Source organism: Cyprinus carpio, chromosome B17 (assembly GCF_018340385.1).
Source record: "Cyprinus carpio isolate SPL01 chromosome B17, ASM1834038v1, whole genome shotgun sequence".
NCBI classification, from domain to species: Eukaryota; Metazoa; Chordata; class Actinopteri; order Cypriniformes; family Cyprinidae; genus Cyprinus; species Cyprinus carpio.
The window spans coordinates 9,615,977-9,631,368 of NC_056613.1; the positions used below are offsets into that span (position 1 = coordinate 9,615,977).

The 15,392-nt window shown below is 37.3% G+C and overlaps 2 protein-coding genes across 2 annotated transcripts in view; one reads left to right on the plus strand and one right to left on the minus strand.

The window, feature by feature from the left end:
• The first annotated feature begins 331 nt into the window (after nt 1-331).
• On the plus strand, nt 332-10,106 carry grem2a (gremlin 2, DAN family BMP antagonist a). The gene is made up of 2 exons (XM_019123481.2): nt 332-1,910; nt 7,967-10,106. Exon 2 carries the CDS (start codon nt 7,968-7,970, stop codon nt 8,550-8,552), a length of 585 nt encoding a protein of 194 aa, XP_018979026.2. The 5' UTR covers nt 332-1,910; nt 7,967; the 3' UTR covers nt 8,553-10,106.
• A 476-nt stretch (nt 10,107-10,582) lies between these two features.
• LOC109110443 (formin-2) overlaps nt 10,583-15,392 on the minus strand; it is a 35,894-nt gene continuing 31,084 nt past the window's right edge. The window contains exons 14-17 of the mRNA XM_042742077.1: nt 12,777-12,828; nt 12,096-12,245; nt 11,846-11,927; nt 10,583-11,736 (exon numbers count right to left, since the gene is read on the minus strand). Coding sequence (XP_042598011.1) covers nt 11,710-11,736; nt 11,846-11,927; nt 12,096-12,245; nt 12,777-12,828 — 311 coding nt within the window. The 3' untranslated portion in view covers nt 10,583-11,709. The remainder of the gene's footprint in view (nt 11,737-11,845; nt 11,928-12,095; nt 12,246-12,776; nt 12,829-15,392) is intronic.

Genomic DNA, 15,392 nt, shown 5'->3' on the forward strand with positions numbered 1-15,392 from the left:
TTATTATAATAAATATTAAAATAATAATTGTTAAAAAAAGACATTAAATTGCTGGTCCTACACTTTTTTTAGCTTATGGTAATTCTGATCATTTTTGTTTATCTTAGCTACTTTGATCTGCATGTAAATAAAACTGTTTAAAATTTTAAAAACATTTTCATGTTGTTTTTTTCTTCATTTTTTTATACTAGCAGCTATGACTTCATATACTACATGGTTATTTCAATTAATTTTTAAACTTTATATATATATATATATATATATATATATATATATATATATATATATATATATATATATATATATATATATATATAAACTGAAAAAAATGTTTGCATGTTGTCGACTGCCCAAATACTAATCATAGGGTTGCTATTGCGTTTTTAACCACTAGAGGGCAATGACTCCATCCACCAGGTCTTTTTCTTTCAGAAGTTTTCAGTTAGTGTTTGTATTTGATTATTTGGTCAGTTTGGTGAGAACTGCATTAAATCTTGAGGTCCGGACTAACCCATCCAACACTAACAGTCAGCTCTGAACAGAACAGTCTAGTTTGCTGCTATCAATAAAGTGAGGAACTTAACAAGATATCTGAGCATTTCAGTTACTTTAATTTCAACCCGAATATTTGTGTGGGTCCGACCAGTATGTGAAATGTTTTGGATGTTTTCCTATGTTCTCCACACTAGTTATCAAGATTGTGCGTGTGTGTGCGTTTGAGAGAGAAGAAAAGGAACAAGAGAGGGATGTTATTCTTATTGTGGTCAAATGGAGATGAGTTCAAAACCACACAAACAACAGAATGGGAGAACGATGGACAGAATAAGCAAAGGAAACAAAAGGAGAACAGTCAGTCCTGTGTAAAATCCCAAGCCAAATGAAGATTTATGGCACAGAAATGTCAACTTAAAATGATAAACTGTGGAGTTAAAGATTAATGATTTTGCATCTGAAAGCTTTTGTCTTTTTTAGCCCACATAACACATCTGCTTTGTCTTGCCTTGATGTGCTGTCAAACTTGTTTATAAAACCATTTTGTATTTGGAAAGACACTTGAGAAAAACCTTCAGGCGGGACCTCAATAAAGCCACAGTGAAAATTTCCAAAATGTTCCAGAAACCAAGCCCACACATTTTTTGATCAAACCAATATAAATATGCTTAAAATGATCATCTGGATCAAACCCATGGGTTTATTGAAGTATTTTCTATATTTACCAAGATGTTTCACTGAAAACTGAGTATGTTAACTGCAGCAGTCAAGAGGGACGGGGTTAAACCAGGGATGCAAACTTGAGTGCTGCAGTTCAGAGAGCGAGAGAGGCAGAGAAATTGAGGAGAGAGAGAAAGAGAGACACTATGTTTTCAGGACTGGTTGATTAACTGTGGGCTTCTGGGGGAGGTATCGGAGAGTGCTAGACCAAAAGAGAGGGAGGGAGAGAAAGAGAGGTGTAGATGAATCTTTCTGTAACTTGTGTGCAACTGATGATTTTCCTTCTGCTCTCTTCACACTCACACACGTCTCTTTGGAGAGCCACTGGGATGTGACAGTAAATCAGAGAGAAGATGATTCAAAGACTCACCGGGAAGGACTCAGTGAAACAGAATGCTAGCTGGATGCCACATAAATGAGTGAAACTGGGGAACTATGAGCCATAAAGCGTGACTGCTTCAGTTTGGCCTCTGCAGAGCTGGACTCAAACAGGAAAGGCTGGTGGAGACGCACACGGCACAATCTTCAGGAGAGCTTTGATAGAGATTTCGTACTTCTGATGGATATCCACGCTGCTTCTCTACATCTGGAGCTCTGAGGCTTGGCCGATCTCTGACCTGCTGCTTGACCTTTGACCTCTGAGTGACCTCTCAAGGAATCACAGCAATAAAACGTGACTTGGAACTCCAGATCTACAGGTACACTCTAAAAAGCAGATTCTTTGATGAATTCATTAGTTCTATTTAGAATCTAGTATAAATAGTCATAAAAATAAAGTTTCAAAAAGGGATTTTTGTGCAGCGATGCTATAGAAGAACCACAGTGCATTCAAAAAAGACATTTTATTCTTAGTGTGAAGAACATTTCAATAATCTGAAGAACTGTTTGCCATTATAAGGACATTTTATGTAATGGAAAGGCCCCATAGATGCCAATGAAGAACCTTTATTTTTAAGAATGTAAAAAAACTTTTTAGCTGGAATGGTTCTTTAGTTCTTCATTAAACCTTTAAAAAGCAGGGTTCTAATTGGTACTTGAGAAGGTTCTGCTGCTCTAAAAAGAAAAAGAACCATTTCTATATCTAAATCCTTATGTTATTATTTAGTGCTTTGTAAGTCGTTTTTATTATCTAACTATGATATAATTAAACAGATACTGTTTATCATAGAGAACTGCTATTGAGAGCAGGGATGGAGAGAGTGAATCTGATGGTGAATGTCTGATGATGGGGACATGTGCATGAGAGAATGTGCGAGGTTGTGTGACAGTATTGGCTTCTGTCCTGCTCGTGCGTGTGTGTTTGTGGCTGAAATGCATGATTGGCATTACAAAGAAGTGCATGGAAACTAATCAGCCGCAACTCAGTTCAAAGTGGTGACTGCCCCTCAGAGCGCATTAAACTGAGCAGATTTGAGCCTGACAGCCTTTGAGTTTCCCAGTGACCTTCTAATTCCCCACCACTCCTTCATTAACCAGTACTACTGAGAATAATGGCAATGTGTGTGCCTATGATTGAGGGCTAGAGTATAGTTACAATTATGATTAGGGTAGGGTTTGGTTAGGGTTAATGTTATGGAAGGTTTATGCTGTTATAATAAGATTATGTTAGGATTGATTTGTTGTAACTGTAATTATCCTACATTAACAACAGTAGATGTGAAATGCTTGAGAAAGATAGACTTGACTGTGTGTTGTATGTGTATTTGATGAAGCAGAAGTCAGACTCAAAGCATTATGTGACGACAGCCATCAGAGAATTCAGTCACTGATATGGTTGAACTGTTCAACCACACTTCAAACCTCAGCTATGTATTGTAACATAAGTCTGACCCAGCCATCCCAAACCACAGATATTCCATCTACTCTCTCTGATACAGATACCCAAGTACCACATGGTGACAAATCACACTGTGGAAACACTTCATACTGTATCCTTAGTTGAAATCTAATCTAGATTCATCTGGAGTTTGCAAACCTCTCTATGCAATCTTACTTATCCTAACTGCACTTTGGCTTTTTGTTGATGGCCACTTGTCTTTAGTCTCCGGTACAATGTAAGGTTCAAAGGGTAACATTCATGTTCTTGTGTCCAGCAATCCATGTTCTTGTGGTAAAACATCCTGGTTGTTGTGGTGTGGAATAACAAAGTAAAATGGACAACTGTTGAATTTTCTTTCATTCTTTTTGGAGTGACTATATATAGATGTTTTTAAAACAACTGGAAGTGGAAATAATATTTTTGACAGCTTGTCATGTGGTGGAGTTTAATTCATGCTGCCATTTCTAGGTGTTTACTCAGGAATGCACCTGGCAACTCGTGGGCGAAACCTCTCATTATCGTAATCTTTCCAATATTTTCTATATAGAGATATGTGCCCACTGCTCACTTAAGTTGTCATCTTTACATTAAAAATACACTTAAAATTGCAGACATTTGTACAGTATGTTTAAATTACACAATGTCTAAGGAAAAAAATCTGAGAATTAATAGGTTTAGACTGGGCTTCAGGGCAGATGTAGTCTTGACATGTTTAAAAAGCATTAAAATGTTTCTGAAATCAGAAATGACACCTTCTGCGACTATGAGGTTTTGTGTGATAATGGCATTTGGATTTGAAAAAAATAATTTTTAATGTAAGAGCTTTCTATGTTTCAGAACTGTAATGTTGAAGTTGAAGTAATTTTTGTCAAGTATATATATATATATTTTAAGTTTCATTAAAACACTTTTTCTAAACCCAGCTTAACACAAAGTGACAACTAAAGTAAGCCATGTGTAGGTTAATTCCCCTCAAAAGTGTGAAGAGCTTGAAGCAATCCAAACATTGTTCCATTTGACCAACCAATAGCAAAAGGGAACGTGCTTGAGGAAATTTTTTTGAATGCAGTCAGTAAATGTGTGTGTATGTTGCATAAATATTCCATAAAGACATTGTCTTGTGGCAGAGGGAGGTACATAATTGCTGTGATGATAACTCCTGTCAAATTCATAATTTTGTGGCGCCAGTTAGTGTTTATGCGTGCAATGATGTTTGTGTGTTTTAATGTGTGTATGGGTGTGAGATAGAGAGAGAGTTTCAGGGTTTGACATGTGGCTTCGTGTGACTATTGTTTTGGGTTGGAGATGTTGTGGAAGTGTGAGGGAAGGCTCGCTGTGGGTTTTGACAGTGGTCGGTCAAATGCTGGTATCTGTGTATGCTGGCTTCTGCTCAATGAGAGATGCTGGTACTTGTGGTTTGGTTGTTTTACGCTACACTGATTCTCTTACATCAGTCATTCGACTCAAACTGTTTTTAGCAGCTGTGTTCTGTGAGAACAAGATCTGCAAGACATTTTCGATGTGAAATAACTTTTTTAGGGTGAAACAAACACAAAGCATTCAGGAAATTAGAAAAGGGATTCATTTATCATATCATGTTATTTATTTATTGTTTATTCTTTTCTATTCATTATGGAAATTTTATTCCATGAGTACCAGTGCCATGTTAAATACTGCCAGGATTGTTCAAAGTGTAAAAGTATGGACTGGGCCAGGGGTGCGCAATCCTGTTCCTAGAGGGCCAATATCCCTCAGAGTTTAGCTCTAAACCAGCTCCAGCACACTTGCCTAGACATTTCTAGTGAGTCTGAAGACCTTTATTAGCTGGTTCAAATTTGCTTAATTAGTAATGGAACTAAACTCTGCAGGACAGTAGCCATCCAGGAACAGGTTTGGACACCCTTGGTCTAGACCATTTGGTGGCATCGTAGCTTGTTGGTAGGACTGTCTCCTCAAGGAGAGTCCCAGAAAATCCCAGGTTTGATTCGCATCTGAGCCTTTCTGTGTGGAGTTTGCACATTCTCCACAATCCAGCTCTCCCATGACCCCACATAAGATTTAGAGAATGGATGGATGAATAGCTAGGCCATTTACAAAATACTGTAAAAAGTGTTTCTAGCACGATATTGCATTATTATATTTTTTTTCACACATACACACAATTTGTGTTCATTCATTCATAATACGCACATAATACATAATATAACTTGAATTGTTATAATGCTAAAGTTATTTCATTTTGACTATTGAATTAACTGATTGTAAAGTGTTGCCACATAATTCTAGGTAAAGAAATTAAGCTGCATATTTATTTAATATAATCATAATCCTTTATTAATGATGCCGTGTATGCTGGGAAATCCCATAACATTACTGTAGTAAAAAAACAGCCCTGCTATATCATACATTTCAATTACAATAAGTGTAAAAATACTAGTATAAAAACTGCAGTAAAAGGTCCAGTAACTGCAGTCAAGTTTGTGCTGTAAATTCACACTATTTTTTACAGTGTGGATGATCTGTCCTTGACTTTCTCACATACACACACACACAAAAAAAAGATAGAAAGATATAAGTTTTTTTTTTTTTTTTTTTTTTTTTCTTGCATATGTTCCAACTAGACACGGTCTTTAACTCCAAACCACAATTTTTCTCAGGGGAGATTTATAGCCCCTCTGTCTGTGTATGTCTGTGTGTGTGATTCACTTTCTCAATCTGAAATGTGTTTCAGTTATAGACAAGACTTAGTGAGCTAGGTGGTGTGTTTGTGTATGTATGTCACAGTCCTCTGAGTCACTGTCACATCCTGGCATTCCCTGTCTCTTCACACATAATCTTGAGCTACCAGTAAACCGAGCCTTCTATTCAGCCTGTGGTCATCTGAAGGAGAGAAACCCAAAACTGCTAAACTTTCCACATCCTGATCTAATAATGTTCACATGGTGCTCTCCCCACTGTTTACATGTCCCCTGCATATCTCACCACCGGCATAAGCAAAGCCCTCATTATTTAACCCTGCCTCAGCAGAGACATAAAGGCCACTTCCTCATAACCTCATGGCTTCTGTAGCGTTCCCTTTTGATGGGCGGCCCTGTTTATTTGCATGAGCATTCTGGGACTGGTGTAAAAGTAAACAGCATTAATGGCTGCCGGCGACACTGAAGGAGGGAGATACGGATGATTAATCCATTCCCTTCTGCCACTGTGTGAGTCACAGTAAACTGTAGCCCCAGAAGTAGCCGATTCTCCCCAGTAACCCAGAATTATATAGCTTAAAGGAACAGTTAACCCAAAATATAATAGTTTTTTTTTTTTACTCATCCTTGTGTTGTTTCGAAAAAGAAATTCTGAAGACTGTGTTAGTCACTTTTTTCCATTCATTTACAAAGAATTGGGGCTGGAGCTTTCAAACTTCAAAAAGGAGCAAAAGCACCATACAATATCATAAAAGTACTGTATTTGATGTCTTCTTAAGTTATACAATAGCTTTATGTGTTTATGTGCTTTATGTGGACTGATATTGAACTTACTCCAGTAAGCTGCAATTACTGAGTCAATAGATTGAACCGAAGAATCATCACTATAAAGATTTGACTCAAGAACAGTTTGTTCATGAATAATAGCTTTTGAACTTTTATGAATATACAAATATTTTCAGTGAAAAAAAATTTCAATCTGCTCTCTCAACGCCATATTATGGCTTCAGAAGATTTTGAATGTGATGCTTTGAATCATTTTTCAAGCTTGAAAGCTTCAGTCTAGCAACTAATACAGATTTGAAATGATGTGAGGATTGGTAAATTATAAATTAAAATTTTTGGATTAACGATTCCCAAAGAAAATGAAATCAAAAGGTACCTCTTTAAAAAAAAATTCTAATAATAATTTTAAACCTAAACCTGACAGATCAAGATTGTGTTATGTCTGTGAATGTATGGTCTTTTAGAGAAAGTTTCACATTTTCTTGACTTTCTTGACTTTTTGTATCATGTGAAAAAAGAATGTAATAGTTCTTTATGTAACTTTCTGGTGTTGTTTAGCTCCAGGCTTTCTGTGAGCTCTTCTGGTTGTTCTGTCCTGAAAAACATAAAAATCCTTTAAGAAAGCCTCTGGGACATAAAAACAAACTAAAGAATATATGTCTTTTAAATAGATGAAATACAACTGTGCCTTATTCCCAATCTACCTAGCAGAAAAGATGAAAGAGGTTGTTGGCAATAAGAGGAGAGTGAACATGAATGAAACAGACAATGCCAGTGGTTGTAGAGTATCACAAATGTCAGACTCAGAGGTTATCAGAGGGTTATCTAAAGCAAATCTGACAGAGGGCGCCATGATAAACAAGATTGAGAGTTCAGACCAAAGACAGGGTTCAACTTTATCAGCATTACATAAGAACCGCTGCTTTTTAAGAATAGACAAAGTGCTGTAAAAGGGTGAATTTAATTACAAGTAACGAGTAGACTACGTGTTTTTTTACACCATTACCATGGTGGTGAATGATGGTGTTTTGGAGGGTGGTTACTACACAGCTTAACGATCTTTTCTTCTTTTTTTTCTTCATTTTTTTTCTTTTTCTGGTTCTGTTAGTTTTTTTGTTTGTGTTTCATGTGGTGAGTGAATCAAAATTAGGCCTATGCAAATTGCTCTTCTTCTTTCTTTCTTTCTTTTTGAATAGTAGTAAAAATGCTGGTTACTATTTTTTTGTTTGTTTGTTTTTATGTGGTAAGTGAATCAAAATTATGAACCATTATTGCAAATGAACCATTCTTTGATTTTCTTTTGTCTGACAAAATGCTGATTAGGTGAATAAAACTGGGTTTACAAACTGGACATAATGCATAGTATAATGACGGACTATTCCTTTGACAATGTATACGTTTGAATCCCTAACAGATGCACTAAAGTTTCTCCCTATTTTGAATCTTTTCTCAGGATGTTCTGGAAGCTGGCAATACCTGCCATTTTGGCATGGACCCTTTTTGTATCAATAGAGACCAAGAAGCCACGGCCCCAAGGTTCCATCCCCTCCCCTTACAAGCTAAAAGGCAATGATTTGTCATCACCAACCCACACACTAGCGTCACTTCCCCAGCACACATCAGCACGACGACAGAAGGGCAAACACGACATGCTGTCGTCGAGTCGCGAGGCCCTGGTGGTCACCGAGAGGAAGTACCTGAAGAGCGACTGGTGCAAAACACAGCCGTTGCGTCAAACAGTGAGCCTGGAGGGGTGCCTGAGCCGAACCGTCATCAACAGGTTCTGCTACGGCCAGTGTAACTCCTTCTACATCCCCCGCCACCTGACGTCTCAAACCTCACATCGAAGTCGAAAAACAGCATCCACGCCAGACCACAACACTTCATTCCAGTCCTGTGCTTTCTGTCAGCCCAGCCGAATAACCACGGTCACTGTACGGCTTCACTGTCCTGGGCTACAGCCACCATACCGGCAACGGAAAGTGCAGCGAATCAAGCAGTGCAAATGTGTGTCTGTTAACGTTAATGCTGCGTACTGAGAAGGCACACAAATGAAACAATGCCTAAAAATCCTTTTGGAAAAACTGGGGCCGCCCAACAATCAATGTGTGAAACCTGCCAAAGACAACAGCTAATCAGAAGACTGGCCACCTTCATTATGTCTGGACTGTACCACAGTATGCTACCCAGGAATGCTTAATAGCTGCCGAGCAGCAATGGAACACAAAGCTGCATTTTTCTTCTTTTTTGACAAATATAATGAAGCTGAGAGTACATTTACAAGATACGTACAAGACTGAAACAGTAAATAACATTCATGTGTTTTAAATGAACAGTGTTTGACCTTTGACCTCTTGAAAGCTTTTCTTTAGCAAAACATGGAGCGTCTGTATTCCAGCGATCTCCTGCTTTACCTCAGCAATGCTGATTCTCTACAGAGTGCAACAGTCAGGGTTCCGGAAATAAAAATCCCATGCTTTTTCTCCATTGGGGAATTGATTTAACTCATTTTAATTGATAACTTACAACCCTTTAGAGACACACCTGATGTTGTTAATAAATGGTATATGCCTCTGTTGAAGCCATAACCCTGTATTAACTAATTTTTGTAAATAATTATGTTAAATGTTTGAATTCTTGATGAAAAACTACATTACCCATAATTCTGCAAAAACCAATCAGAAAAGAGCTGCCCACTGCCAGCTGTGTAAAAGCCAGTCTCCATACACTCTCAAACTAAAAATGTATATATAGATAGATGCATATTTTACAAAAAAACTAAATATATAATTTCTATATATAATCAACATATTTAAATCAATAGTTTTATATTTATACATAGTTTTAATTTTGATTACATCATTGGGATTGTAGTTCTTTTTCTCATTAAAATTAAGTGCACAGTCATGTAGCTTTGCCTTTTTCAATTTTTCACTTTTTTTTTCTTTTTTTTCCATTTTGTAATGTGAAAAAACAATTGAATCGGAGAAATACTTTCGGAATCAAGGCTGCTGAAATATTGGGAGGGCACTGTTGCACTCTGTTACTCTTGATACTTGAGAACAGTGAAAGCGGTCTGACCACCATCTATCTTCACCATCTTGTCTTACCTACCCAGCCGTTGTATATATCAGCGCTAATGAAGGACAGGAGAAGACATGAAAGGATGCTGGGTGACCGTGGACCTTATCGACAGGAAATTAGAGGGGGGTTTGCTATATTTTGACTAAGGACAGGCTGTCAGTTGGGGATTAACTATATTTTGACTTGGTGCTGCCATTAGCTTTGCTGCATCCGATGGAAATGATGCCGCTGGTTTCAGTTCATCCATTCTGGGCTGACTTTGATCAAGCCCGTAAAGAGTTTGAGCCTTCCCATTGTTATGATGAGTCATGTGCACAACATAAACTGAGATTCATAATGGTTTAAATCTTTACCTTAAAGTCTAACAGGCACGTTTGCATTAATGACAATATTTAACAAAATAGCAAAAAATGTGCAGATAAAGGAAATTATATGACAAAGCAACCATAGAAAATCTATGAATATATGTAAAATATGTAATAAACATGTCTTCTAAAAATAAATCTATTTCACATTACACAATGATTTTTGCTTTTTTTTCCGTATTTTCTAAGCACCTTTGTGTTTGTAAGTTTCTACAGTTTCTCCTAAAGGAAATGGAAATTATTCATACGGCAGCTGCTTCAGTTCTTCATTTCTTAATGCATCACACAGAGAATAGCACAGCAATGATCACGCATGAGCTATAAAGCTGTCAGCTTCTTTAATTGAAAATACATTTAGGTAAATTAAAGGTTATTGAACTACTGACAACAGCTGTACACACAAAATAAAGAATGGTATAAGTCATAAATCATAATATTTGCATATGTTTCTCAACAACCGTTCATTAAACACCTCACAGTTCAATTGGAACATATCACTCAATTCTATGTCAATTTCATAGGCTGAAGTATATAAACACCGTAGAGGAAACTACGGTCGCAGAATATGATCAAATAACCACCAAAAAAATAATAAGACTGCTGCTCCTCATAAAATAATAACCAAAAAAACACACATTTTTATGACTTTACACAGGTCACATAGTCAGATATTATATCCGAGCCTGCCATTTCTTTATGTATTCAGTTATTCAATTTTCTTAAATGTCATTGCCAGTTCGGCATAAACAAACATTATTTAGATGCAGATTGTTTAATAAGTCAACCTGTATGAAATCCACTATTTATCTGCTCTAGTTAATTAAATATTGTGGCTTTCACCTACAAATAAGAATGCTATTTTATGATAATTAAATACACAGGTTACAATAAATCTTTTTCGGTACTTTCTTGACAGAAGATATGAAAATAAATGTGCAGATTTTGTGTATACTAATCAATGTATACTAAATATTCAATGTGCTTTTGTAAAATAGTGGCTAGTTTCAATGTATGGCTTTTAAAGTAAACCTACACCATTATGGTTTTTCTTTTTTTTTTTTTTTTACCTTTTCTTTACTGTGTTATATAGCTGTCTGTGCATGTAAACGATCTGAAAAATTACAAAGCACAAAGTCCATGCCAAAAGGAGTTAATCTCTAACAGAAAACACTTGCCTGAAAGGCCTCGTTTGTTGTCCTGCCATTATTTCATGACTTCGCTTGTCACCATGATATACATTTGCATAATGCTCACAGACTGGCTTGCTTTGGCCCACCCTCAAAGAACAATTAGCATGGACTTCCAACAACGACACCATAGTTGGAGCTGAAAACTGTAAAGTTACATTTCTGACATGCTGTAAGCGGTAGACTGGCAGACCAAGATCAGACTGGGCTTTTTGGAATGGTAGACTTTAAAGAGATAGGAAGTAAAAGAGAGAGTGTTTTAGGCAGAGAGTGAAAATAGTGGTGCTACAGCAATGCATGAGAAATGAGAAAATGTTTTTTAAATCAAAATGTGTTCTAGTAGGCTGCAAAAAACACACACACACAAAAAACAACAACTTGCAAATGATCATAATATGGGCACTTTGAGCTTTGATTGTCTTCATATGAATTCTGACCACATTCATGTCCTAAAATAATGCAAACCTTCTCATGGCTATTCTTACACTGTAGTAACTTTTAAAGAGAAAACAAAGAATGGGGCAAACAAGGAGTTTTGTTGGATTCAGTACAGCAGAAATTCACATCTTCTGTCCCAGCTTGGCTTTCTGAGTGAGAAGAAAGTGAAACACATCATGGTTGTAATTAGAGTTCACACTGTAAAGAGTCCGTTACTCATTGCTTGTAATGTGAATCGAGGGATTTTAAAATACTTACTATCCCTGATGCATGTTTAGGTTTTACGTTGTAGGTAGCCTTCTCTCGTGCTTGTCTGAAAGTCTCTTCTGCAGCTTTCAACCTAAAAAAAAAAAAAAAATTAAATTAAATGAATTTCAGTGACTGGCTTGAACTAAATAATGACACTATTGTCTTTTAGAGCTGCTTTACAACTTTATAGAAATAACGGTGGCTTGCGGTGAAGACAATCAGACAAACAAAATAGCAACAGAGGCATAATATTCCTCACCGCTCCTGCAGTAGGCATTTATTCTCTCTCTTCCAGAGCTCCTTAAAATCTGACGAAAACTCGTGCCACACTGTGAAGAATGTGTTTGGTGAAACCTCCTTCTCTCCCGCCTTAGGCTTGACTGAGAAAAACACGCTCAGCTCCAGAAAACTGGAAAGCATTCAAAGAAAAGCATGACACTATGAACAAAATATTACTAAATAAGATTAGAAAGTTTACACTGAGGAGTTGTGAAATTGATTGGCTTACTTCAAGCATGTGAAATGTGAAATTTTAGCTTATAAAAATAATGCTTTTACATAAAGAACGACAAGTGTAATTTCTTTTCGCCCACAGCAATCTTAAGACTAGTACTTGGAAGAAACGGCAACATTCAGACAATGAACACAAAGACCTTTAGAATTAACTGACGTGTCATATTTGCTCTTTTTTCCACTCCAAGAGCCAAGGTTTTGAAAAACAGCCACTTTTAAAGAAGAGAGTCTACAAACTGTCAATCAATCTCAGCGAACTGCACTATTAGTAATCCACAAGTGAGGGAAAATCACACAGAAATAGAGAGATAGAGAGGTGGATGCTAATGCACAAACACACACACACACTCAAAGGAGACATAACCAATATGACACAATAATAAGTGAACAAGAGACTTGGCACGGTTAACACAGTAAGACAACTTACATCCTCTGCGTGCCAGCGAGCTGTTTTTCCTGGAGCTCCAGCTCTGCTTTGGCTGTAGGAATAAAAATAGGACGTACATGTGACACAGACTTTTATACTTTTAAAATATGTTTTTGTTTTGCTTGTCACTGGATGACACGGGTTATCAGGAAAAGACTATCAGAGATTTGTTCCAGTTTTAAACATAACAATAAAACCAATACATTCAAAATTATACATTTCAGATTATAAGTACATTCATGTATAAGTCTTTGCAGTTTATGATCTTCATGACAAACATAAACCCTCGAAAATCAGATTACACGTAAGCCAGTTGTAATCCGCTGACATAAAATATCAAGGAGCAAATCATCGTAAAGTCATATTTGCAAATAGTCTCAGCATGAACATTTGATGAGGCGTAGTTTGACTGCAGACAGAGAAGCAGGTCTCTGAAGTCATTACCGTGGTAATGTCAATGTCACTTCATTTACTCCTGCATGGAGAGTCTCCTGTGATCCACTAATTAACTGACCGACGAGCCCAGTATTCATACACATTTTTATACCACTCACCACTACAATTCTGTGCAACCAGAGAATCCCCAAAACACAGATCACTTCAGTTCACACCTCATGGAACCAACATTTTAAACTGACTTAAAATGTTGCTCAAAGAATTTGTGCTTCAAAAAAGCATTCAACTTTTTGATCGGTAGTGGTGATAGCTGAGGCACTCATAACTATTACTATTATATATTGTACCTGTTACCACTGTAAATGGATTATCACATTGCTTCTCAGTGCCCCGGGCAGCGGAAATAGTACAGCATTAAAAAAAATGGTATGAGGAGAGTAGACCAAACAGCACAGAGACGGTCTCTATCTCTCACACACATACACACGCCTGTCTCACTCAGTTTTTCTTCCTCTCTTCCTTTCTGTAGTTAATTTCATGCTCTGAAAAATAAACAGTAGTGGTTGAAGCGCTGGAGCCAGAGACTGTTACTCTCCTGGAGTTTCAAAATCATACAAATAACAAAAAATAAGACCAGTCCTTTTTTTCCGATCCCCGTTCTGTCTGTTTCTCTAACTGGAGGCAGTGTGGAGGGTTGAAGGGGGTCTTTCCGTGGTCATGTCACCCATCTGAGAGCTCAGTGAAGGAGACCCAAGAGTATCCAGATCAAAGGGGTAGAGATGAGGAGGGGGCCCTTCAGCGAGGACCCCACCCTGCCGCCAGAGCACATGTGGGTTTTGTTACAAGGACCAATTTGAATACAAAGAAAGACAGACGGCAAGCATTTAGCATTTGCTTAAGCCTGTAGTGAAGCAGAGAATGAAAAATAGAAAGATGTTCCAGCTAACTCCAAGCTGAGCGATGGAAAAAGAGGTTACGCCATGGCAATTGAAGATGATTGGAGTGCGAAAGATGAAAAGAGGCCAATGAATTGTTGACAAGAATAAAGTGCCGACAGAAACAGTCTTCAGTGCTACAGACAGATCAGGCAGGTTGACTCAGACACACTTACAGGAAATAAACCAGAGAACAGAAACCATTTCAAACAGAGATGGATCGAAACAGAGATGTAGAAAAGACAAGGTAAATAAACAAGAAGGAAAGCAACTATAATAAAACACAATCGCCGGCTCGTTCGGCTCGCCTTCATCACAGAAACAAAATACTGAAAGGGATGAATTAGCAATGAACACATTGGGGTGGAACGTGGATGAAATTAGTGAAATTAAGGACTCTCACTTTTCATGTCACTAGCTTTACATAAATAATGTTGGAGCGACTGGGTCTGGGTCAGGTCAGATGTATTTCCCAGAATTCTTGTTGGCTCCCAGAGGCCGTCACAGTGCCTCTGTCACATTTATTTCTCAGCACCTCATCTCTCCTCTCACACAGGGTCACTGTACATCCATCCCAGCATTATTCAGACTTTAATTGTTTCCCAAGGTGACGTCTGTAAAAGAATATTTGCTTGGCTCCTCTGTAATGTGTATTTGGACGAGAGAGTGATTTTTATCATTTTTATCATTTTATTCATATAGGCCAGGGATCCTCAAATCTGGACCTCGAGATCCACTTTCCTGCAGAGTTTAGCTCGAACCCTAATCAAACACACCTGAACATGCTAATCAGTGCCAATCAGTGTCTTTGGGATCATTAGAAAATCACAGCCAGGTGACTTTGAAAAGGGTTGGAGCTTAACTCTGCAGCGCATTGGACCTCCAGGGCAAGATTTGAGGAAGGGGGATATAAGCAATGACACACAATAGGACACACTATCTGCAGTGTATATCGTGATAATAAAAAGTACAGGCATTTTCATCAGATGATTTGAACAGCTATATTTAAAAAGACTGAATAGAAATGATTTTGTTGGAAAGTGCATTTGCATAGATTTGTATTTTTTTTAAAGCTGAAAAATTACTTTTTACTTTGATGACTTGTTTTTGTTGAGTGTAAACCACCCTGAATAAACAACTGATGAACAATTTTGGAACAACTTAACAACTTTGAGTGTTCAGATTTGGGTTTGCTTTTTACAAGAACCAACTCAAACCTTTTTCAGTAACCATAAACTGAATCGTTTTTTAAGAAATTCTCCATCCACTTGAGTTTTGATAGGTT

Bases quoted from the DNA above. Each gene is read 5' to 3' on its own strand.
- grem2a (XM_019123481.2), top strand. From the start codon at position 7,968: ATGTTCTGGAAGCTGGCAATACCTGCCATTTTGGCATGGACCCTTTTT.